The 22,976-nt window shown below is 56.6% G+C and overlaps 11 protein-coding genes and 2 pseudogenes across 11 annotated transcripts, besides 9 other annotated features; all 13 read right to left on the bottom strand.

Moving 5' to 3' along the window:
* Tc00.1047053510475.120 lies at nucleotides 1-603 on the bottom strand (annotated as a pseudogene).
* Nucleotides 1-789: a sequence feature (areas not merged during assembly with more than two copies in the genome that could not be assigned to a particular haplotype).
* Nucleotides 790-2,094: a sequence feature (haploid, Esmeraldo-like haplotype).
* Nucleotides 1,085-1,798, bottom strand: Tc00.1047053510475.110 (mucin TcMUCII, putative; the record flags this gene model as incomplete). The annotated part of the gene is made up of 1 exon (XM_805653.1): nucleotides 1,085-1,798. One exon carries the CDS (start codon nucleotides 1,796-1,798, stop codon nucleotides 1,085-1,087), a length of 714 nt encoding a protein of 237 aa, XP_810746.1.
* Nucleotides 1,244-1,348: a microsatellite.
* Nucleotides 2,095-10,408: a sequence feature (areas not merged during assembly with more than two copies in the genome that could not be assigned to a particular haplotype).
* Nucleotides 2,888-3,448, bottom strand: Tc00.1047053510475.105 (uncharacterized protein; the record flags this gene model as incomplete). Its single annotated transcript, XM_805654.1, has 1 exon — nucleotides 2,888-3,448. The coding sequence occupies one exon, from the start codon at nucleotides 3,446-3,448 to the stop codon at nucleotides 2,888-2,890; it is 561 nt and encodes a 186-aa protein (XP_810747.1).
* Tc00.1047053510475.100 (mucin-associated surface protein (MASP), putative) lies at nucleotides 5,379-6,461 on the bottom strand (the record flags this gene model as incomplete). Its single annotated transcript, XM_805652.1, has 1 exon — nucleotides 5,379-6,461. The coding sequence occupies one exon, from the start codon at nucleotides 6,459-6,461 to the stop codon at nucleotides 5,379-5,381; it is 1,083 nt and encodes a 360-aa protein (XP_810745.1).
* Nucleotides 6,673-6,730: a sequence feature (T-rich).
* On the bottom strand, nucleotides 6,942-7,505 carry Tc00.1047053510475.90 (mucin TcMUCII, putative; the record flags this gene model as incomplete). The annotated part of the gene is made up of 1 exon (XM_805651.1): nucleotides 6,942-7,505. The coding sequence occupies one exon, from the start codon at nucleotides 7,503-7,505 to the stop codon at nucleotides 6,942-6,944; it is 564 nt and encodes a 187-aa protein (XP_810744.1).
* Nucleotides 8,734-9,249, bottom strand: Tc00.1047053510475.80 (uncharacterized protein; the record flags this gene model as incomplete). Its single annotated transcript, XM_805650.1, has 1 exon — nucleotides 8,734-9,249. The coding sequence occupies one exon, from the start codon at nucleotides 9,247-9,249 to the stop codon at nucleotides 8,734-8,736; it is 516 nt and encodes a 171-aa protein (XP_810743.1).
* Nucleotides 9,746-9,802: a sequence feature (T-rich).
* Tc00.1047053510475.70 (mucin TcMUCII, putative) lies at nucleotides 10,014-10,628 on the bottom strand (the record flags this gene model as incomplete). The annotated part of the gene is made up of 1 exon (XM_805649.1): nucleotides 10,014-10,628. The coding sequence occupies one exon, from the start codon at nucleotides 10,626-10,628 to the stop codon at nucleotides 10,014-10,016; it is 615 nt and encodes a 204-aa protein (XP_810742.1).
* Nucleotides 10,409-11,268: a sequence feature (heterozygous, non-Esmeraldo-like haplotype).
* Nucleotides 11,269-22,976: a sequence feature (areas not merged during assembly with more than two copies in the genome that could not be assigned to a particular haplotype).
* Nucleotides 11,284-11,874, bottom strand: Tc00.1047053510475.60 (uncharacterized protein; the record flags this gene model as incomplete). Its single annotated transcript, XM_805648.1, has 1 exon — nucleotides 11,284-11,874. The coding sequence occupies one exon, from the start codon at nucleotides 11,872-11,874 to the stop codon at nucleotides 11,284-11,286; it is 591 nt and encodes a 196-aa protein (XP_810741.1).
* Tc00.1047053510475.51 lies at nucleotides 16,682-17,632 on the bottom strand (annotated as a pseudogene).
* On the bottom strand, nucleotides 18,107-18,760 carry Tc00.1047053510475.40 (mucin TcMUCII, putative; the record flags this gene model as incomplete). Its single annotated transcript, XM_805647.1, has 1 exon — nucleotides 18,107-18,760. The coding sequence occupies one exon, from the start codon at nucleotides 18,758-18,760 to the stop codon at nucleotides 18,107-18,109; it is 654 nt and encodes a 217-aa protein (XP_810740.1).
* Nucleotides 18,273-18,322: a microsatellite.
* On the bottom strand, nucleotides 19,471-19,881 carry Tc00.1047053510475.30 (uncharacterized protein; the record flags this gene model as incomplete). The annotated part of the gene is made up of 1 exon (XM_805646.1): nucleotides 19,471-19,881. One exon carries the CDS (start codon nucleotides 19,879-19,881, stop codon nucleotides 19,471-19,473), a length of 411 nt encoding a protein of 136 aa, XP_810739.1.
* On the bottom strand, nucleotides 20,502-21,053 carry Tc00.1047053510475.20 (hypothetical protein, conserved; the record flags this gene model as incomplete). The annotated part of the gene is made up of 1 exon (XM_805645.1): nucleotides 20,502-21,053. One exon carries the CDS (start codon nucleotides 21,051-21,053, stop codon nucleotides 20,502-20,504), a length of 552 nt encoding a protein of 183 aa, XP_810738.1.
* Tc00.1047053510475.10 (uncharacterized protein) lies at nucleotides 21,559-22,053 on the bottom strand (the record flags this gene model as incomplete). Its single annotated transcript, XM_805644.1, has 1 exon — nucleotides 21,559-22,053. The coding sequence occupies one exon, from the start codon at nucleotides 22,051-22,053 to the stop codon at nucleotides 21,559-21,561; it is 495 nt and encodes a 164-aa protein (XP_810737.1).

Below are 22,976 nucleotides of genomic sequence, written 5' to 3'. Positions count from 1 at the left end.
ACCCGATAAAACTTGTTGCTGAACTCCAAGTCCCGGCGAGCTGCCATTTAAGGGGTTCGCCGCCTCACCTTCTTATTTTTCATTCGGTGGCTGTGGCCGTGGGTTCTCTTCGTCAGTCGGATTCGATTCAGTCACCGCCAACGGAGTGATTCCAAGATCTTCTTTGAATTTATCACCTTTTTTTTCTTCAACCTTTTCCTCTTCTCCAACTCCTTCCACATCAGCAACTTAAACGCTTCCTGCCGAAGTTTTGCCTGTAATGGTGTGTGGTGCTTCCTGCTGAAGCCTAATCAGAGTGCCGTTTGTAATGCCCAGCACAGTTGCAGACTTTTCTTCTTCACTCCCTTTCTCTGTTTCTTCATCTCCAGCAACTCATTGATTTTCATTTTCATCTTCGGCTTCAGCATCGTCAGTTTCTCCTGGAAGTAAACGTGACAGCACTGGCGGTGGCGTTTCCAGCAAACCTCCACCACCACTCGCAGAATCAACAGGTATATCGGCAGCAGCTGCCAAGCGCTCAGCGCATCCGACACCGCCGGCACCGCACCACAGCACGCAGAGGGCACACACCAGCAGCAGCACACGGCCAGTCATCATCGCCATCACTCCTGTCACTTGCATGCAGCCTAAAGCAAAAACTAGATCCCCGTCAACAGAGAGGGAAGCAAAAATAAAGACACAGCCGCTACACCACGAACAGCCACCGCACAGCAACAAATGGCAGCACCCCAGCAGCAGCAGCGCACACACCACAAGACAGATGGAATCAGTACGATTGCAGAGCTCGCACACCGCCCCGCAAACCAGAGGTTTAAAAAGCAATAAAAAACAATAATTAAAAAACAGAAATTAAAAAAAGAAAAGAAAAACAAACCCAGTGCTCCAGTGCGCATGCATATGAGTGTGTCCGCGATGCGTTCAACGTGACGGATGCGGGGCACAACGCGGAGCACACAGCACGGCAGCAGAAGCAAGTGAAGCAAAACACAATCATTATTTCCTCTTATTTTATACAGTGAACCACAACACACGCGCACAAATCCCCGCGGTTGGGTGCTGGCACGCACAGCCCGCACACACCTCTTCAGCCCACAGTGGTGTACGCCAGAGCGGATGCGGCGAGCACCAGCGGGGCACACACCCACGCAGAGCTGCTGAGGCTGCCGTCGATTTCGCGAAGACGTGACGGTGCGCGGGTGGTCGACACAGTTGGCGCCTCTGTAGTCGTAGTACTTGGTGCATGTGTTGTAGTGGTGGTCGTGGTTGTCGTGGTAGTTGTCGTTGGTGCCTTTGTGGAAGTGGTTGGTGTCGTTGTTGTAGTCGTCGTTGTGGTTTTCGTTGTTGTCGTCTCTGCGGGAACTTCGGCTTCCTGATCTGTTTCTTCTGCGGATTTATTCGTGTCACTTTGTAACCCTGTCGTACCGTTGTTGCCTTTTGTCTGTAACGCACTAGCCGCCTCATCTGGTTTTGGTGACGTAGCGGTCAAACGTTTTCCCGCTCCGGCACCTCTTCTCGGCTCTGCAACGGACCCCGGACCTGGCGGCTCTGACTCACCATCCCCTCGTGATGCTTTTTCTTGTGGAAGGCTCGATGGACTGGCGGACTTTGGAATAGCACCAGAAACTTGAATCGTTTCAGTGTCTCGTACAGGGGACAATGTGACCGTAGCGGTTACAGTAGGTTCAGCTTCGACCTCAGCATCAGCAGTGATCTCCGGAGTCTCTGCCACGCACACGGACGGGCAGCAGCACAGGGCAAGCACCAACAGGGCGCACAGCAGACGGCACGTCATCATCATCGTGAGTGTGGTCGTTCAGTGGTGTGGAGCTGATCTGCACAGTGAGGGACATGGAGAGCAACAGAGGAGAAGAGAGGTGCGGCAGACACACACGGAGGGCAAACCACACAAGACGAGAGGGCAGCAGCCAGGCATGCACCGTACGCCGCACACCACACACGACACACACTCCAATCCACGGCAGCAGGCACACACACACACACAGCCCTGCCGCAACACCAACACACAGATGGAGGAGGGAGAAGCAAACAGGAGCGGCACACAAGGCACCACCGCATGTACATGCGGCGAGAGCGGTCCGTCGTGTCTGCACCCCTCACGGAGGGTGCGCACACACACAAGAAGGTGCAGCGCACACAGCAACACAAAAGCAAAGTAACAATGAAAAAAGGAGATCCTCGCACACCACGTGGATTGTTGGTCCACGGGAAGTGCAGCCAATATTCATCACAAAAACAGTTCAGTTGCAGTAGGCCTTCGTCCACATCCGGCGTACTCAAATTCATGCAGGCCCGGCCACCACCGCAGCCGCATACGCACACGTAAAAATAAGCGCAAGGAATGGAATAATGAAAGCAAACATCTATTGTGTTTCCGTTTGGATGTTGGCGGATGTCTGCATGCTTTTTTTTTTTTGAGTGTGTGCAAACCTTCATGCCTGGATCGTGTGTTGGGGATTTCCGCAAGGTGCAAAATTATTTGTTTCTTCTTGTGAATGTTTCTTGTGTTGGTGCAGCCAATAATTCGGTTTGTGTTGTTCCTGCTGTTCGCTGGTAAGTTGCTGCAATAGACGTTTTTATTTCTTCTTTCGTTGCTGTGGCACCCGATTCCTCACCGTTTATTGCGGTGGAGATGAAAATATGTGAGTGGACTCCCACACACCAGAGCGCACGATCGCTCCTATTTATTGCTGCATGGAAGGGCATGTCTGTTTGGTGGTGTCTCGTCCATATATTTTGTGGGTGTACATTCCCCTGCAGGCTGAGGGCGGGATGACGCTCCGTCGCGGTGCACTTCCCTCGCATGCCGCCCACTGTGATTCATCATGCATCACCCCCTCACACATTCCGTGGTGCCACACCGTCAATATTATTGCAGCCGCTGTGACTCCGCGTATTTCACGCATTTGATTGTGCCACAATACATCCGCTCGTGTGGCCGCCGCATCCAAACAGCGGTGCCCAACACCGTGAGCGGCAGTCCACATCCTTGCATGTCCCAACGCAGTGGTGTTTGACTGTCAGTCAGGCGTCGGACAACAGGAGAGTATTGTGCTGGCAGCACAGCACACGCAGCTGCAGTGAATGACTCGGGCGGTGACGCATCTATTTGTCGCAGAGCAGTGAAAAGGAGTCGGGCAAAATAATGCCGGCTGCATGCACGACACCATATCCACAGCCAAAGCATGCGACGTGATGTGTGTTTCACTGGTGCTGTGAAATGCCTGCAGACGACGTCACTAGTGGAGGCACACCACCCATGATCAGCGGACAGACAATAATCGGCATGGGAGACCACAAAAGGCAGCAACGACGCCAGCAGCAGGAGTAGCTCTCTCTCTCTGTTGACTCCGAGAAGTAAATATTCCACCAGCCACAGCTGACTGTGCCATCGTGACACTCCATGCACGTCGTGGCTGCGCCAACACATCCTGCTCCCTGCAGCACCTCAAAAGATGCCTCACTCCGTCCACTAAGTGCATCGATGTGGGCCGTGCCTCGGCTGTTCGTGAGGACCACAGCGATGTGAGGGTCACCGAGTCGCAGCATGTTTGTTGTGACGTTGTTGCATGGCACCTGCACACACACACGCAGCGCCTGCATCCCTCCCGTTTGCGTCCGCCCTCTGCCGGAGTGGCCACACACACGGGCAGCAGCAAAATCATTTTACCCTCGACGATCCAAAATCAACACCGACATCCCTCGCGACGCAAAGATCTCAGTTGCCAGCACGGGCTTCCTGCCGCCCTGCCATCGACGCTGAAACACGGCACAGTGCACGCACTTATTTCCCTCGTGTGCAGTCAGCCGTTTGGTTCACGCATTCTTCGATGGACTGACGTCCACAAAAGCACGCCGCAAAAGGCCACTGTGATCGCACAAGCTATTGCGATGAGCGTCTGTGTGTGCATGGATCCGCTGCTCACACGTGCTGGCAGGCAGCCTGCAGCCGGTGCCCTCGTGCCAGTTCGTCGGCTCCAGCACAGGAAAGAGAAAATGGCCTATTCCCGATGCACTTATTCCCACCGGCAGTGCCAACACGCTGGGCGCCAGCCGTCATTCCTCAGCACATCCAGAAATGCTGAAAAGTGGCGTGGAACTGCCAGCCAGCAATGCCACAATCCCCGCACACATGTCGGCTCCACCAGAGAAGACAAAAAAATTGAAAACAACACCCCTCACAAGTCATCCAAACATCATTCCAACACACCGCGACACGCCAAACAGAAGTAGTCGTCACTCCATGCACCACGCACGGCAGCAGCTCACGCTCGGTCAAACAAATGTTCCTCGGATCAGTGGCCTCCACGTGCTGCAACGGGAAGTAAAAAAAAAGAGACGAGCGGCCAAACCACAAAAGAGTGCCACGACTGGCCGCAAGTCAACGGAACGCAGCCGCTCAAATGAATTCAGTCCTAATGCCCTCAGCCTCCCACCTTCTCCCACAAAGGCCCCAAGAGCTGCAAAGCAAAAGTACCGTCCAATAAAGTCGCTGTGGAACACAAAAAATGCCGCAGTGCCTCCTGCTGCCATCCGGGGCCGTTGATGACGTCTTCACGGGGACAGACACCCATCGGTGCTTACAAGCGAGGCTGCACACCCGCGACGCATCCTGCGCTCTGAGACGCACGACCCTCACCACAACCGAGTTGCCGCGCGTTGTCGGCAGGCACCACATCGACAAGAAAACAGGGATACGTCAGGATGACAACGCGGCAACCGCCGGCAAATCACATCGCAGGCAACATCAACAGCAGCACCAGAAGCGCTGCAGGCCGCGGAGTGACGTGGACCCACTGACGCAAGGTGTATGTGGAAGAGAGCAATTGGTGGCTTGCCAAAGCCACAAGGGGCTGACACACTAATAACAAGAGAGAAACCGTACAAGAATGCAAAAAAAAAAATCAGGCGTCCACAAAGCAAGCCACCAATCAATAAAAGTGCAATCGGTGCGTGCACCCACAACACAAGCAGAGACTCAAAGAAGAAAAACAGAAAACAAAACAAAAAGCCGCGGCGTGGGACGACCAGCGCACACACTCTCATGGCTCCCGTAAAGCAAAACACACACACATGGAGAGAGAGAGAGAGAGAGGTCGCCCACTCAATGCAATAAAAACAAAACAGAAACAGTTACGGTGCTCCGCCCATGCAGCCAGGCAGGACGGCAGCGGTGCGTGTGGTGCAAAAGAGGGCACCAACGGGCCTGCATGGGTGTGCATGCAATATATACAATGGGCACATTATGTGTGTGCTTCGTGGGATGAGGTGAGGGCGAGAGTCCATGCAAGGGGACACACAGAGAGTGAGTGAAGGACGAGTGTGTGTGCGGGCGGTGCACGGCTCTCTCTCCCTCACTCTCACGCGGCCACCACCGCAGCAGCAGCCGCACACGCAACAACAAGTAGAAGAAGCAAAAAAGAGGAAGTGGTGTGAGAGACCGCGGTGCTGCCGTCACTGTCGCCAACCTTTTCATTATCGCCGGTTTGGCTTTTTTCTGTCGCGGCAGCATCCGGAGTTCGAGCATCCTCGGTTGTCTTCGTCCCTGTGGATTGTTCCTCCTCAAAAGGGGAAGGTTCTTCGCTTGTAGATGGCTCAGCTTCTTGTTCTTGACTGCCATTTGATGTACTCTGCGCCGTACCTTCCGTAGAGGCAGGATATTCCTTATTTTCCTTTTGTATTTCGGGTAGGTTCGTGGATGTATCCGTGCTTTGGCTTTCATTCGTCATTTGTTCCGGAGTTAACATTCCATTTTGGGTTTTGTGCTCCGGCGGGACTGTGTTTGGCACTGTCGTTTGAACCTGTTCACTGCTTTGTGATTTTGTACCTGGATCATTTAATGAGTCTTCTTTTCCGAGGTTCTCTGGATCCTCGTTTCCCTTATTTTCTACTCTCAATGAGGGCTGACCTTCTCCACCCGTATTGTTCTCGCCAACACCTTCACCCTTTTCTGAAGCAGGAGTGTGTGGCTGCGGCGCTGATGGCGGTAGCGGTTGTGACTGATGTAATAGTGGCTGCGGTTGCTGTGGTACATTTACTTGCGATTGTGGCGTTTGTCTTCCTTCCTGTCCTTTATTTTGTATTTCTGGCTTTGTTTTTCCTTGATCTGGATCATCTTTCAATGATTCTTCTAAATGGTCTGAAGGGCTTCCATCTTCATCCTCCACTCCAGGAGCAACATCCTGTTGTTCAGCATTAACTTCGTCTACTTCCAAAGATTTTCCTGTAAATGTTTCTGTTGATTGATTAACTTTGGGCAAACCTTTTGTTAGATCTGAGCTGTCTGGTGCTGACGTTGAATTATCAGTAGTCTCCACCGCACCTTTACCACCATTCCCAAGTAAACCGCCAGCACCACCAGCAGGAGATCCCACACCCTCGTCACCGCACCACAGCACGCAGAGGGCACACACCAGCAGCACACGGCCAGTCATCATCGCCATCACTCCTGTCACTTGCGTGCAGCCTTCAGCACAAACTAACGCCCCGTCAACAGAGAGGGAAGCAAAAAGATAAACACAGCCGCTACACCACGCACAGCCACCGCACAGCAACAAATGGCAGCACCCCAGCAGCAGCAGCGCACACACCACGAGACAGATGGAATCAGTACAATTGCAGAGCTCGCACACCGCCCCGCAAACCACAAGTTTAAAAAGCAATAAAAAAACAATAATTAAAAAACAGAAATTAAAAAGAAAAGAAAAACAAACCCAGGGCTCCAGTGCGCATACGTATGAGTGTGTCCGCGATGCGTTCAACGTGACGGATGCGGGGCACAACGCGGAGCACACAGCACGGCAGCAGAAGCAAGTGAAGCAAAACACAATCATTATTTCCTCTTATTTTATACAGTGGACCACAACACACGCGCACAAATCCCCGCGGTTGGGTGCTGGCACGCACAGCCCGCACACACCTCTTCAGCCCACAGTGGTGTACGCCAGCGCGGATGCGGCAAGCACCAGCGGGGCACACACCCACGCAGAGCTGCTGAGGCTGCCGTCGATTTCGCGAAGACGTGACGGTGCGCGGGTGCTCGACACAGCTGGCGCCTCTGTAGTCGTAGTACTTGGTGCCTCTGGCGCAGTGGTGGTGGTCGTCGTGGTTGGCGCCTGTGTGGTGGTGGTCGTCGTGGTCGTAGAAGTCTCAGACACCTTATTTTTTTGTTCTGCGGATGGTTCAGTGCGAATTTGTTGCTCCTTCGTATCTTCCGTACTTTCTTCTTGTACATTATTGGGAATGGCACTTAATTTCGGTTCCGGATCGGTCATACCACCTCCCGTTCCTGCAGTATTTCCATGTCCGCCACCCGACACATTACCTTTCTGAGCAGATGTCGGGGTTGATGCCGGAGTTATCGTCGTCGTGTTCGTCTGGGAAGAATCTTCAAGCGGTTCAGGCGTATCCTCTGACGCGCACACGGACGGGCAGCAGCACAGGGCGAGCACCAACAGGGCGCACAGCAGACGGCACGTCATCATCATCGTGAGTGTGGTCGTTCAGTGGTGTGGAGCTGATCTGCACAGTGAGGGACATGGAAAGCAACAGGGGAGACGAGAGGTGCGGCAGACACACAGAGAGAGCACACCACATGAGGAGAGGGCAGCAGCCAGGCATGCACCGTACGCCGCACACCACGCACGACACACACTCCAATCCACGGCAACAGGCACACACACACACACAGCCCTGCCGCAACACCAACACAAAGATGGAAGAGGGAGAAGCAAACAGGAGCGGCACACAAGGCACCACCGCATGTACATACGGCGAGAGCGGTCCGTCGTGTCTGCACCCCTCACGGAGGGTGCGCACACACACGAGAATAGATGCAGCGCACACAGCAACACAAAAGCAAAGTAACAATAAAAAAGGAGATCCCCGCACACCACGCGGATTGTTGGTCCACGGGAAGTGCAGCCAATATTCACCACAAGCAGTTCATTTGCAGTAGGCCTTCGTCCACATTCATCGCACTCCATTTCATGCAGGCCCGGCCACCACCACAGCAGGAGCTGCTGCACACGCAACAAGAAACAGAAAAGGGAGGTGGTGTGGGAGACTACGGTGCTGCTGTCACTGTCGCCATGCAAAGCTGTGTTTATATTGTTAGTGGCGGTGGCGGTGTCCCTCTTGAACCCCTCACTGTGGCCTGCGGGGGTAACTGTGCCGGTTGATGTGCCTTCGGTTTTGTTGTTGCATTCTACTTCTCCACTTCTTCTGTGGAGGGTTCGTCGTCCTCTCCGTTCAGATGGCTCGCATTATGATTGGTCGTGGTGCTGCTGGCGGCGGCGTTAAACTCTGCAGCTGTAATAAATGCGGTGCTGTTGTCAGCCTCGGCAGCAGGCGCTTTGTCTCCACGCTGGCGGTCTTCTATTTTCTCTGCAGCGTCAGAAAGTGGAGGCTGTTTGGAAATCTCCTGCACGGTGCATTCCCCCTTCCAATCTAATGCAGCAAAGCTGCCATCTGAAAAGGACGATGACTGCGATGGCCTCTCGTAAATGGGAGATGGTGCATGCTGCACGGTGTCTTGGTGTGCTGCAACTTCTTTCCTTTCTGCCTCATCTACACCAGCTGCTTCTACTGCAACTTCTCCTCCCAATTCTTATTGTGGTGCACCACCCGGTACTTGTGCAGAAGTTGTGTTTGAACCCACATCGTGTTTTGGCGCTACCCTCGCCATTCTCTGGCCATGAAACTTCATGTCGGCTGTCAGACCCTTCTGCCCCTTGCGGCGGTTCCTGCCCCCGCTGTTTGTCTTATTTGTTCGCCCGGTACTGCGGCTGGTTTTGTTGGTAGTGATCCTTTTCGCCCCCCAATGGCAGGCTGTGTTGGGGGCTGGGCTCCTCCCTCTGTCCCACCGCCCTCCGATGACTCAGCGACTTTCAACTTTTCATCCTGAGCGGATTCGATTTCCGGACTGCCGGTGGCGCGACTGCCATCCGAAGAGGGCAATGCTCGATCCCTTTGGGGCGCAAGTCCCAGGCGCCCCACCGTGACAGGAGCCATCAGCATCTGAGCCTTGCCTTTTGAACCATTCACAGTTGACTCCTCCCGCTGTCCAACTCCACTCAATGCGCCGTGTGACTCCGACACATTCGTTTTCATTTCGGGCGGCAAATAACGCCATCCCGCTGATCCTCCACATACTGCCGGTGCCGCTGGTGGCGCTCCGCCTTGTCTTCTCCTCGTTCTAACGGCAGGCGATCTACGCGGCTGGTGACGCATCTCGTTGAGTGTTCATTGGATTGCAGCATACCCCCTTATCCTCAGCGGTGTCAGCAGCAACAGCAATCCCTTGACGCCTCCAACGACGACGGCCATCCAATTACGCACGCATTCCTCCACGGCGGACACATTCGCCCTTCCTCCTGTCCTTCTGCGGCCATCCATCGCGCAATCCCTCCGCAGCTGAGCATGCCACCGCGAGAGCGAATACTCACCCGTACCGCTATCGCCACCACAGCACTCAGAGGACACACACCAGCAGCACACGGCCAGTCATCATCGCCATCACTCCTGTCACTTGCGTGCAGCCTTCAGCAAAAGTAACTCTCCGTCAACAGAGAGGGAAGCAAAAAGATAGACACAGCCGCTACACCACGCACAGCCACCGCACAGCAACAAATGGCAGCATCCCAGCAGCAGCAGCGCACACACCACGAGACAGATGAAATCAGTACGATTGCAGAGCTCGCACACCGCCCCGCAAACCACAAGTTTAAAAAGCAATAAAAAACAATAATTAAAAAACAGAAATTAAAAAGAAAAGAAAAACAAACCCAGGGCTCCAGTGCGCATACGTATGAGTGTGTCCGCGATGCGTTCAACGTGACGGATGCGGGGCACAACGCGAAGCACACAGCACGGCAGCAGAAGCAAGTGAAGCAAAACACAATCATTATTTTCTCTTATTTTATACAGTGAACCACAACACACGCGAACAAATCCCCGCGGTTGGGTGCTGGCACGCACAGCCCGCACACACCTCTTCAGCCCACAGTGGTGTACGCCAGCGCGGATGCGGCGAGCACCAGCGGGGCACACACCCACGCAGAGCTGCTGAGGCTGCCGTCGATTTCGCGAAGACGTGACGGTGCGTGGGTGGTCGACACAGTTGGCGCCTCTGTAGTCGTAGTACTTGGTGCCTCTGGCGCAGTGGTGGTCGTCGTGGTTGGTGCCTTTGTGGTGGTGGTCGTTGTGGTCTCGGCAGGATCGTCGACATTCTTATTTGCATGTTCTGTGGATGTACGAGTGCGGTTTTTTGTCCCTGACGTGTCTTCCGTACCTTCTCTTTGTACCGTATTATGCGCACCACTTGATTGCGGATGCGGACCGGGCGAACTTCCCGCATCTCCGGCAGTATTTCCGTGCTCCGCAGCGGACCCCTTACTTGATGACCCTGGCTGACCGGTACCCTGTGGTGCTCCCTCTGTTGCAGGAGTCGATTCACCGGTGACGGATTCAGGAGATTCAGGCTTAGTTGGTGCCGGTGCTTTATTCGTCTGTGAAGAAGCGGCAGGCTGAATTTCTGAAACGCACACGGACGGGCAGCAGCACAGGGCAAGCAACAACAGGGCGCACAGCAGACGGCACGTCATCATCATCGTGAGTGTGGTCGTTCAGTGGTGTGGAGCTGATCTGCACAGTGAGGGGAATGGAAAGCAACAGGGGAGACGAGAGGTGCGGCAGACACACAGAGAGAGCACACCACATGAGGAGAGGGCAGCAGCCAGGCATGCACCGTACGCCGCACACCACGCACGACACACACTCCAATCCACGGCAGCAGGCACACACACACACAGCCCTGCCGCAACACCAACACACAGATGGAAGAGGGAGAAGCAAACAGGAGCGGCACACAAGGCACCACCGCATGTACATGCGGCAAGAGCGGTCCGTCGCGTCTGCACCCCTCACGGAGGGTGCGCACACACACACAAGAAGGTGCAGCGCACACAGCAACACAAAAGCAAAGTAACAATAAAAAAAGAAGATCCCCGCACACCACGTGGATTGTTGGTCCACGGGAAGTGCAGCCAATATCCACCACAAAAACAGCTTATTATCTTGTTTTGGTTGTATGCTGCTACAATAACGAGTGAGTAGCGCAAGGGCCGTCCGTACAGAAGTGGCAAGTATTCCGTCGCAAACGGGCCGTCGTGCGGGCTGGGCAGTCACAAACAGTCGCAGTCCCAATTCCCAACGAGGGCATTCCCGCAGTGGATGAGGCAGAGTCTCCCGTGTTCCGTCGGGGAATCAGCGGCCCGTGGCGTCTGTGATGAGGCGGTGGCGGAAGAGCCTGGTCCATCTCGAGTACCCGCGTTTGTGCTTCCTGCGTGTCTTGCCTGCTGGCATGCTTGGCAACTTCGGTGGCGACCTGCGCGCGAGGCACCTGTTAAGAAGACGGTGGCGCCATTGTGGCATCCGCATGGGAGGCTCTCGCAAACTATTATAACGCCAGGCTGAGCACGTCGGGCATGTGCCCTCATACTGTGGACGGACAAGTGAACTCTGCTGCAGATCGGGCAGGAGGACGTCAATCCGCCGCTCGCTGGTCGACAAGGGGTTGCGGTGCTCACGTCGGGAAGAGGTTCCGGCGGAGGCAGAGGCGGGCCGGTCACCGCAGTGAGGGAGGGACGGCACCACCGACACAGAGGATTCCTTGTGATCCGCAGGGCGCGTGCAGGCCTGTCGAGGAGTGGGCAGGAGTCGCATCGCGCCTGTGCGCTGTGCCGCCACTCGGGAACCGATGTCCGGGTCAACACCAGGAACAGAGTCCTCGCCACACCGACAGGCGCCTGTCACGCGGTGTGCGCGGCTCCCTTTTCCTCCTGGACATCCTTCCATTATAACCTCTTGACGGCGGTAAGGAAGTCCACGTGCCAGGCACTGACGCAGTCCTGCGAGAGGGATCGTGCAATCGTGACTTCGTCCTCAGCGGCCTCATTGCGTGGAATACCGCAGTGTGATGGGAAAATATAAAATCCACAGGGTGACCTCGCTCCACCAAGAAAAGCAGCATAATCCAAATTTGCTCAGTAACGCGGTCTTGCACGGTCGGTGGGCAACGCGGGGTGCCTCAATTGCCGAGAGGAAGTCCGTTTCCTCCAGCATTCGTGTGGGCGATTGGGATGTTCCCAGACAAGGAGGTATGAGATGTCTAAAAACATTTTCGATCGCAAGGCAGTCTGCCCTATATGAGCATGCGAGGCTGCCAGCTGCTGCACGATGTACCTCCACAGGGAGATCATTTGTCGTGGTGGAGTCATATAATAGCGCAGCGGATCCAGATGCGAGTGCAGCGAGATATGAAGAACCGTCCGTCCACAATTCAAAACCACAATCCCCCAAAGAGGAGTGAGTAGAATCAAAAGCCGTGCGCCTGACATCGTCAGAGGCGTCTTTGGCAAACAGTGGCTGATAAAATCTCACTTTGTTGCAGATCGCAGTGTCCCAGGGAAAAATTCGATGTTGGGCAAGAGGCGCGCAAATGTGGTTGTGGGGTTTCCCAATAATGTCACAGACGCGTAGCAATCCATTATTAACAGCATCTCTCGGAAGCGGATCGATGTCGCCGCTTTCCCATGCATGGACGGCGGCATACATTCCGAATAGATAAGGGAACGCAAATCCTCGTGATCATGGAAGCGTATATAGCGTTCGTATTGTGTGAGTGCACGACGCCAAAGTATCTTCCGGAGCGGAAGAATATTGGCTTCCAAATAGACAGATGTGTCTTCCGTAGATGCGCTCAGGCAAAGAATGTTTTGCTACCGTCGCGGTACCGTACTTCCATATTATGGAGGTAAGTGGGGGCGAGTCACGGGACAATTGCCTCGCCATTATGAAATAGCACACTATGAACGTATCAAATCAAAAAGGATCGCATGGTGTGATGGGACGCGCCCGCCTCTGCGACCAGTCGCAGCTGATAGCGGCGTGGCATGGCCCTCTTTGAAGCGATGGAAGCATGCGTAACAAAATTGAGAAGTCGATCGAACGTGTTGCCCAGTAAGCGCACTGGGCGTGACTGAATACGTAGGTTCCCGCTAACAAGATGGAGATCGACCATGTCCTCGTCAGACCGTGTGTGTGTGAAGAGATGTAGAATAGAGCAGCTTCGCTCCTAGCGACGTTGATTTTTAGGCTGTACTCGGCAGCCCATGTGGCCACAAGAGACAAGAGCGGTCGCATTGCCGCAGCACAGGCATGGATGTCCGCACCTGAGGCAACAAGTGTGTGTTCGTCAGCGTACATGAAAGCGGCGGCAGAATAGATGCTGTCCAGGCGGCGCAGCAGACCATCCACACAGTAGAGGAAGAGTTGGGGTCCCGGGACGCCGCCTTGCGGTACTCCAGCTGAGGCGAGTTGTTTCCGGGAGTGCTGTTCGCGAGTGCATACCCTAACATAGCGGCCCCGCAGGTAGTTGTGCAGCCAGCGTTTGGTTCGAGGGCCAAGGCGCGGAAGTCTGTCAAGCATGCGGAATAACTTCCCATGGTCAGTGGTGTCGAACGCAGTCGGAAAATCAATCGAGACTACGAGCGGCCGATGGCGAGCGTGTCGTGTGGGGGCGTCGTCTCCAGGGCGCTCATACTCCACAATGCCAAACTCATTCAATCCACGAGTAATTTATCGATAACAAGTGCCACCACGTCCGACGTAGAACGCGAAGGTGCAAATCCGAAATTGACGTGGGTGGTGCGGCAATAACGCTGACAGACGGCGGTGAGTCACTCCTTCGGTTAACTTCGGTAAAACAGAGAGTGGCGTGATAGGTCTGTGACTCTCTGGGCGGCATGGATCCTTCCCAGGCTTGGGGATAGGAATAGCGTCTCCCATTTTCCAGGAGCCAGGCAGGCCGCCATTTGCGAAGGAGTTGTGGATCATCGTTCTAAGTGTGCCACGCGCGACGGGCACGAGACGGTGCAGGAATTCATTCAACATGTTGTCGGGGTCAGGGGATGAGCCAAGCAAAGAGTCACGGATGGCCACGTCAAGTTCATACGGCGGGAAAGGCCGATCCATTTCCCAGTCACCAGGAACCAAAGGGGTGCAGCGAGCAGCAGCAGCAGTATAAGGCGGTATGGCACGTGAAACCGCACAAAATGACGGACGAGCAGATTTGCCTGTTGCCGAGGCAGGGCGCATACGCGGCCAAGATCAGTGCGGAGCACAACCGATTCCAGAGGATGAGGATGCGGCGCCGCCATGCCGTGAAGATATCGCCAGCTCGGGCTGGGTGAGGCTCCAAGTCCTTTCGCGCGGGCTTCCAGAAGCACAGCGGAGCAACGGCGTAAGGCTTGGTTTCGTTCCTCCCTTTTTTCGGGTACATTCGGCTCAAAGTAGGCTGTCTCCGGGTGAGGCAATGTGTGTGCTTCGTGTGCTGCTTCGGCGGCGGACTCGGCTTGTTCCATTTCGTGTGTCCATGTCTTTTTTGGGGCTTCCACGGCCGCCGCGCGGGATATGGCGCTCAGCTGCTCGTAAGATGCCTCCGCGAAGATCCGACCATGTGGGCGCGGTGGCAAGGAGGGTTTCACACAACGATGTAAAAGCAGGCCAACCCGCTTTACGCAGAACAAAGGTGGCTTCCTTCCGTCAAGGCAGCGTGTTTGCTAGTCGTGGAGTGCCATCATCCATCTCTACCAAGTAAGATATTCAGCAGTGGTCCGAGTTTATGTAAGGGGCGAATGTCCAGTGGGAGATGCGTAGGGCGCAATACGCAGTCACGTCAGGGGACGAGGCATTACGATGTGTGATTCGTGTTGCCTGCGCCGGGTCATTTGCCAGCCCAAAATCCATATCGATTAGAACAGCGGCGAAATTATCGCCTCCAGTCGTTGATGGTATATGTGACTGTCCCAGAGTTCACGATGTAAATTCAGGCCACCCGCGATAATCGCTTCGGGCCCAAGCGACAAACGATATTGATAAATGCGGATTATTGACCAATTGTTGTGGGAGGGTTGTAGAGATTCGCCACGCAAATGTTGGGACAGCCTGGCGGAAATACACGGGCAGCAATGGTCTCCAGGAGGTCAGTGCCAGGGAGCGACAGGCGCTCGCACGGTGAAGAGGGGCGCACCAGAACGGCAACACCACCACCGCGCCCAGTGCGGGCCTGAAGGTAGTCATTATGGCCAGATAATTTCGTCGCAACGTCACCACGGTTACTTATTTCCTGCGGAAGAACGATGTCAGGTGGACGCTGCTCCAATCGCGCAGCAAATGCAATCTTTTTCACGAACGAGAGGCCTGCAATGTTAAGCTGCCTAATATTGATGAAGCCATCCTCCTCGGTGCCATGGTTCTTGTGGACGTCACCGCCACGGGTGATATCAACGGAGTGACCGCTGCGAAACGGTCGTGCAGTTCTGTCCGACAGTCTGCAGGCAGACCGCCTCACCTCCCCACACCGGGCATGGCGTGAAGCCTTCTCGAGGGGTGAAGTCACCTTGGTCTCCGTCGTGCTCGCAGCAACGCCCTGCTGCGGAGTTCCTATACGCAACCAAAGCCTCAGCACCGCGACAAGGCGCAACATCATCGCTGGGGACCGTGGATACTCGCAACGGATGGCGGTGTTGACGTCCCCAAGTCAGCCGGGATTGGCATACTGCTCTCATCCCTGCATTCATCGAAGATAATAGAAAAGGTCAGTACCAACTGCGGCACACGCCCATGCAGCCGCACGACGGAGTCCCGTGCACTGCTCCCGGCCATGAAAAGGCTGATTGCCCCTCGTATCCAGCACAGACATAAAACCCTGCTTGTGGTGACAGACAGTCAGTCTCTTCTAGCCGCCGTCACCAAGGGCCCGCGCAGCCACACCGACTGGACGGAGGATCGGCTCTGGCAGCGTCTCTTGTCACTGACGCGTACTGGCTGGTCCGTGCAGCTGCAGTTTTGCTACGAACATCGCGGAGTACATGTTAACGAGCCTGCAGATCATTAGACGAAGACCACGGCAACCGGGCAATACACGGAACATGGAATAGCACCCATATGGCACACGGACCTGCTGCCATGCATTAACACCCAGCTCACCAAAAAGTGGCGTAGTACCATGCATCAGGACACCCACCACTACCTGCTTGGCGGCGCCAGGCCATCAGATCCAGGCGGCAAGCACCTGATCACTCAGGAAGCTCTCGACCGACAGGAACGGATACACACTGCATGAGCAGGGTGCGGGGAATCCGAACTCTGGGGTCGACTGTACTGGACTGTGGGAGACTGCACGAGCCAACGCCGTTTCTGCAACATCTCACCGGAACACTCTGCTTATATGCGCCCAACGACGATCCCACTGCACCGGGATGGAATCTGTTCCCCCGACGACAAGGGAGGCCGATGCACCGCCTGTGGAGAGACGGCCCTCCACACGGCGTCGGAAGAAGAAATACCCGCACTGTGACGCCACACTGGTGGGACACACGAACCACATCGGTCGCTGTCGGTGCCTTCATCCGGAACGACCTCCACCGCTTCCCGACCTCCACCGCGATTGCTGCGACACGGTCTTCCCCACACAAAAAAAGCACCGCACAGCACAGAAATCGCCGCGCACAAAACCCAGACGCTACTCGACACCGCAGCAGCAGTGCCAGGAGGCAATCACTGCTACCGCAGGATCAGCCAGCCTCCACAAGCGCAACAATTAGCCCGCGGAAAACACTGCACCATCTGCTTCCGGAATGTACAGACGCTCTGGCTGTGCGCCAACGGCTGGGCAGTAAGAAGGACCTTTGCACCAAAAGGTTCTCCCAATGGCAGCTGCCTCATAGCAGGAAACTCATGTCGCTGCTCGACCACCTCCTCGGCACCCTGGTGACATCGTGCGGCTAGACATGTCGGTAAGAGCAGGGAAAAATAATAATAATGAGCATTCCCGCCACTATAGAGACGTGGTGCATCTTGCGATCCCGCTGGCGGCTCTCCTCTTCCACCGCTGTTTTTGCGCAAGAGGTTACCACAGTCATTTTTGTGGTTTGGTCGGCTTCGTGTTGCGCTCCGGGTTCTCCTTCTTCGTCGCCTTGCGGTGCTTCCTTCGCCGTCCCTGGCACCTGTGACTGTCCCGTGACGGTTTGTTCCGAAGCCTGACTGCCCTGGGAGGTCCTCCCGCCACCAGCATGCACTCCACCTGCTGCCTGCTGAGATGCGTCGGAGCGTGGGGACGCTGTGCCTGCAGCGTGCCCTCCGCCCAAAGACTCCGGTCCACTTGCACGCATCCGAGCAGCAGACGCGCTGCCAGTGCCGGACGGATTGCAAGTGCCACTTCGCAGTGGGTCGCTGCTGGATTGGTCCTGCCTCGTCGGAGCAGTGAGTGGTTCTGCCGAGGTGGGATTGTGGCCGTCACCTGCGGTGTTTCCTCCACCCTCCTCGTCTTCCTGACTGCTATTGTCCTCAGAGTTCACATTCCCCTTTCGTCCAGAGCCACCGGCCACGGGTCCACCTTCCGCAGCCATCGCAGCTTCCGCGTGCCCAGCAGCCACCGCGCCATCACCCGCGGGCCGCACACGCACCCCGTCACTCACACGCACGAGCAGCTGCGCATCACTGCAGGAGCCAACAGGACGCAGAGCACACGGCCAGTCATCCTCATCGCCATCACTCCTGTCTCTTACGTGTAGCCTTCAGCAAAAGTAACTCCCCGTCAACAGAGAGGGAAGCAAAAAGATAGACACCGCCGCTACACCACGCACAGCCACCGCACAGCAACAAATGGCAGCACCGCAGCAGCAGCAGCGCACACACCACGAGACAGATGGAATCAGTACGATTGCAGAGCTCGCACACCGCCCCGCAAACCAGAAGTTTAAAAAGCAATAAAAAACAATAATTAAAAAACAGAAATTAAAAAAGAGAAAAACAAACCAGAGCTCCAGTGCGCATGCATATGAGTGTGTCCGCGATGCGTTCAACGTGGCGGATGCGGGGCACAACGCGGAGCACACAGCACGGCAGCAGAAGCAAGTGAAGCAAAACACAATCATTATTTTCTCTTACTTTATACAGTGGACCACAACACACGCACACAAACCCCGCGGTTGGGTGCTGGCACGCACAGCCCGCACACACCTCTTCAGCCCACAGTGGTGTACGCCAGCGCGGATGCGGCGAGCAGCAGCGGGGCACACACCCACGCAGAGCTGCTGAGGCTGCCGTCGATTTCGCGAGGACGTGACGGTGCGCGGGTGGTCGACACAGTTGGCGCCTCTGTAGTCGTAGTACTTGGTGCCTCTGGCGCAGTGGTGGTGGTGGTCGTGGTTGGTGGTTTTGTTGTGGTGGTAGTAGTGGTTGTCTGAGCAGAAGTTTCAGACACCTTATTTCTTTGTTCTGTTGATGGTTCAGTGCGACTTTGTTGCTCTTTCGTATCCTCTGTCAGTGATTTATTTGGCTCGGTATTTACTTTTGGTCCCTGACCTGCGGTACTGGCAGATCCTGTTCCCTCTACGCCATCATTTCCCGGCTTTGCAACGGGCCCCGCTGTTGGAAGATCTGAATGACCGGGGCCCGGTTGTAATCCTGTTGCACGGGGGTGTAGAATGGGGGCGCTTACAATAGCATCAACCGGCTTGGCAGTTGGTGGCTGTGGTGGAGAAGGCGGCGGTATGTCGCTTCTTCCTTCACCATGAGCTCCAGTATCCTCCAACTGAGTCTCTGACGCGCACACGGACGGGCAGCAGCACAGGGCAAGCACCAACAGGGCGCACAGCAGACGGCACGTCATCATCATCGTGAGTGAGGTCGTTCAGTGGTGTGGAGCTAATCTGCGCAGTGAGGGACATGGAGAGCAACAGGGGAGACGAGAGGTGCGGCAGACACACACACAGAGGGCACACCACATGAGGAGAGGGCAGCAGCCAGGCATGCACCGTACGCCGCACACCACGCACGACACACACTCCAATCCACGGCAGCAGGCACACACACACACACAGCCCTGCCGCAACACCAACACACAGATGGAAGAGGGAGAAGCAAACAGGAGCGGCACACAAGGCTCCACCGCATGCACATACGGCGAGAGCGGTCCGTCGTGTCTGCACCCCTCACGGAGGGTGCGCACACACACAAGAGGAGGTGCAGCGCCCACAGCAACACAAAAGCAAAGTAACAATAAAAAAGGAGATCCCCGCACACCATGCGGATTGTTGGTCCACGGGAAGTGCAGCCAATATTCATCACAAAGCAGCTTGTTATCCTGTTTTTGTTGTATGCTGCTACAATAACGAGTGAGTAGCGCAAGGGCCGTCCGTACAAAAGGTGGCAAGTATTCCGTCGCAAACGGACCGTCGTGCGGGCTGGGGCAGTCACAAACAGTCGCAGTCCCAGTTCCCAACGACGAAGGCATTCCCGCAGTGGATGAGGCAGAGTCTCCCGTGGTCCGTCGGGGGATCAGCAGCCCGTGGCGTCTGTGATGAGGCGGTGGCGGAAGAGCCTGGTCTATCTCGAGTACCCGCGTTTGTGCTTCCTGCGTGTCTTGCCTGCTAGCATGCTTGGCAACTTCGGTGGCGACCTGCGCGCAAGGCACCTGTTAAGAAGACGGTGGCGCCATTGTGGCATCCGCATGGGAGGCCCTCGCAAACTATTATAACGCCAGACTGAGCACGTCCGGCATGTGCCCTCATACTGTGGACGGACAAGTGCACTCTGCCGCAGGTTGGGCAGGAGGACGTCAATCCGCCGCTCGCTGGCAGGCAAGGAGTTGCGGTGCTCATGTCGGGAAGAGGTTCCGGCGGAGGCAGAGGCGGGCCGGTCACCGCAGTCAGGGAGGGACGGCACCACCGACACAGAGGGTTCCTTGTGATCCGCAGGGCGCGTGCAGGCCTGTCGAAGAGTGGGCAGGAGTCGCATCGCGCCTGTGCGCTGTGCCGCCACTCGGGGCACAATGTCCGGGTCAACACCAGGAATAGAGTCCTCGCCACACCGACAGGCGCCTGTCACGCGGTGTGCGCGGCTTCCTTTTCCTCCTGGGCATCCTTCCAGTATAACCTCTTGACGGCGGTAAGGAAGTCCACGTGCCAGGCACTGACGCAGTCCTGCGAGAGGGATCGTGCCATGACGGCATCGGCGTCCGCTGTCACGTTGCGTGGGATTCCGCAGTGTGATGGGGAAAATGTGGAGCCAGCTGTGTGACCTCAATCCGCCAGTGAAAGCGGCACGGTACAAATCTCCTCGCTGACGTCGTCGTGCACCGCCAGCGGGCCAAGGCGGAGTGACTCCATCGCCGAGAGGGAGTCTGTGGCGACAGTAACTCTTGTGGGCGATTGGGATGCTGCTGCCAGGCGGGGAACTGAAAACTGTCCGAGGCCATGCTCAGTGGCAGGACACTTCGCTCGGCAGGTGCATGCAAGGCTGCCAGCAGCTGTGCTGTGAGGCCCCACAGGCAGCCCGCTGTCCGGGAAGTCAAATGGCAGTGCAGCGGATCCAGATGCATGCTCAGCGAGAGACAACAAGCCATCTAGCGACCTGCGTCATACGGTCCCAGAGGTGCAGGCCGCTTCAAGGGCCGATCGTCTGACACCGTCCAGGGCGTCCTTGGCGTGCCGTGGCCGGAAGACGCCCACCCCGCTGCAGCCCACAGTGTCCCGGGCGAAAACTCGGTGATCAACAAGAGGGGCGCGGATGTGGTCCGGGGAGATCCTCATGCGGCTGCGGACGCGTCGCAGTTCCTTGAGGACGGCATCTCCCGGCAGCAGAATGGTCCTCGCTGCCTTCCCAGGTATTGACGAAGGTGTGGTTTCCGAGCATACTGCGCCACGCACGTCCTCAATATAACTGAGACGTGTGAGGCGTTCGTGCCGTGTGGGTGCGCGGAGCCCAACGATCCTCCGCAGCGGTGCTGGACTGGCGGCCAGGTGGACAGAGGTATCCTTCGCTGAAGCGCGTGGGACGAGTGATGCTGTGCGGCTGTCGCCGCGCCGCACTTCCAGGCTGTGGAGGTGAATGGGGGCCGGACACGGTGCGGTTGCCTCGCTGCCGTGGTGCAACGCACTGTGGACGCACCCAACCAGAAAGGATCGCATGGTGTGCTGGGACGCACCAGCTCCTGCGCCCAGCCGCGGCTGACGACGGCGTGGCACGGTCTGCCCTGCAGCGGCGGTGACGTGCGAAACAAAATTGAGGTGTCGATCAATCGCATTGCCGAGCAGACGCACAGGGTGGGATTGACGCGTGGCTTCCCACCGCCCAGACGATGGTCGGCCGTGTCCTCGTCAGACTGTCGGTGTGAGGCGATGCAGAACAGAGCGGCACCGCTCCTATCGGCGCTGATCCTCAGGCTGTGCTCGGCAGCCTATGTGGCCACAACGGACACGGCAGCTGGCATTGCCGCACCACAGGCACGGAGGTCCGCACACAACGCAACAAGCGCGCGGTCGTCAGCGTGAATGAACGCCGACGCAAAGTGAATGCTGTACAGGCGGCGCAGCAGTCCATCCACGTGGCGGTGGAGGAGCTGGGGCCGCACGACGCTGCATTGGGCTGCCACGGCTGAGGGAAGCTGCTGTCGGGAATATTGCTCGCAAGCACTCACCCCAACGCAGCCGTCTCGCAGGTGATTGCGCTACCAGCGTTGGGCGCGACGGCCCAGGCGCGGGAGCCCGCAGAGCACAGCCAACACTCGCCCATCGCCAACGGTGTCGAACGCAGTCGAGATGCCGAGCGGGACGGCGAGAGAGCGGCAACGGCGACGGTGCAGCGCGGGATGATGCCCCTGCGACGCTCGCACTCCACAGCGATGCACCCGCTCAGCCCTCGTGCCGCTTCGTCACACTCACAGGCGTCACCAACTCCGAGGCCATGCGTCGTGGCGTGGATCCAGGCTGACGCCGGTGGTGTGCCAGCAGTGCTGACAGGCGGCGGTGGACCAGTCCTTCGCTCACCACTGGCAGGACAGAGAGCAGCGGGAGTGGCCGACAACTTTCTCTGTGCGGCGTGTGTCCTTCCCGTGTCTGCGGATGGGAGTGGTGTCCCCATTTCCCAGCAACTTCGCAGAATGCCGTCGGCGAGGGAGGTGTTGATCATCGTTCAGCGCGAGCAGCGGGCAGCGGGTACAAGATGGCGTAGAAACACACTCAATACGCCGCCGGGGCCAGGGGCCATGCCAGGCAAACGGTCGCGGATGGCCGAGTCAGGCGCACACGACGTGAAGGGCCAATCCATATTCCAGCCACCAGGAGGCACGCGAGCACAAACTGTGCAGGCAGCTGTGGGGATCGCAGCACGTGAGACGCGGACAGTGTGACAGACGAGCGTGTTGCCTGTTGCCGAATTCCATCGGTGCTCGCCAGCGCTACAAATACATTTTGCGTGCCGTACGCGACACGAAACGGCAAAAGCTACTGCTAGGCGGAGGCATTGAGCAGCACCCAGGCCCCATAGCAGCACTCCAGATGAACGGCTCTTCTCTCACGCCGAACAAAATTGCAACGTTAATAACGCAATGAGCAGACATTGATAGCCATTCAGGAGATCCGGAAGCCGTCGAAGCAAATCGCCAGCATGCACACTGGGGATTACGTGCTCCATGCACAAGCGCGTATCGGCAAGAAAGGCGGTGCTGGTGCGGAAAACTCTCCGCTCCAGGCATACACCCCTCACCATCACTCAACATGATCCCGGCCTCGAAATGGTGGTGGTCCAAGTCGCCCTGGAGCAGAACCGTGGCCTCAGCGTAGCGGGTGCCTACATGCCAGTGCCACTGCAAATATCGCAATCCCTTAGGCGGTTACTAAACTGCCTTCCGGCCTCGGCACCGCTCCTTCTGTGCGAAGATTCCAACGCGCATCGCCCACAGTGGGAGTCCTTCCTGGAGACGCCTCCAAGCGACGTCGCCGTAGAATTTTTACAAGGGTGCGCGGATGCGGGATTCACCTTGGTTGACACCCCTGACGAGATCACGCATGTCCGTGGCAGACGAGAGGAATCCTGCACCGATCAAACAGGGT

This window comes from Trypanosoma cruzi, genomic scaffold, assembly GCF_000209065.1.
Source record: "Trypanosoma cruzi strain CL Brener 1047053516761 genomic scaffold, whole genome shotgun sequence".
NCBI classification, from domain to species: Eukaryota; Euglenozoa; class Kinetoplastea; order Trypanosomatida; family Trypanosomatidae; genus Trypanosoma; species Trypanosoma cruzi.
The sequence above is the reverse complement of the archived record's forward strand: the minus strand, read 5'-3'. Positions and strand labels throughout refer to the sequence as shown.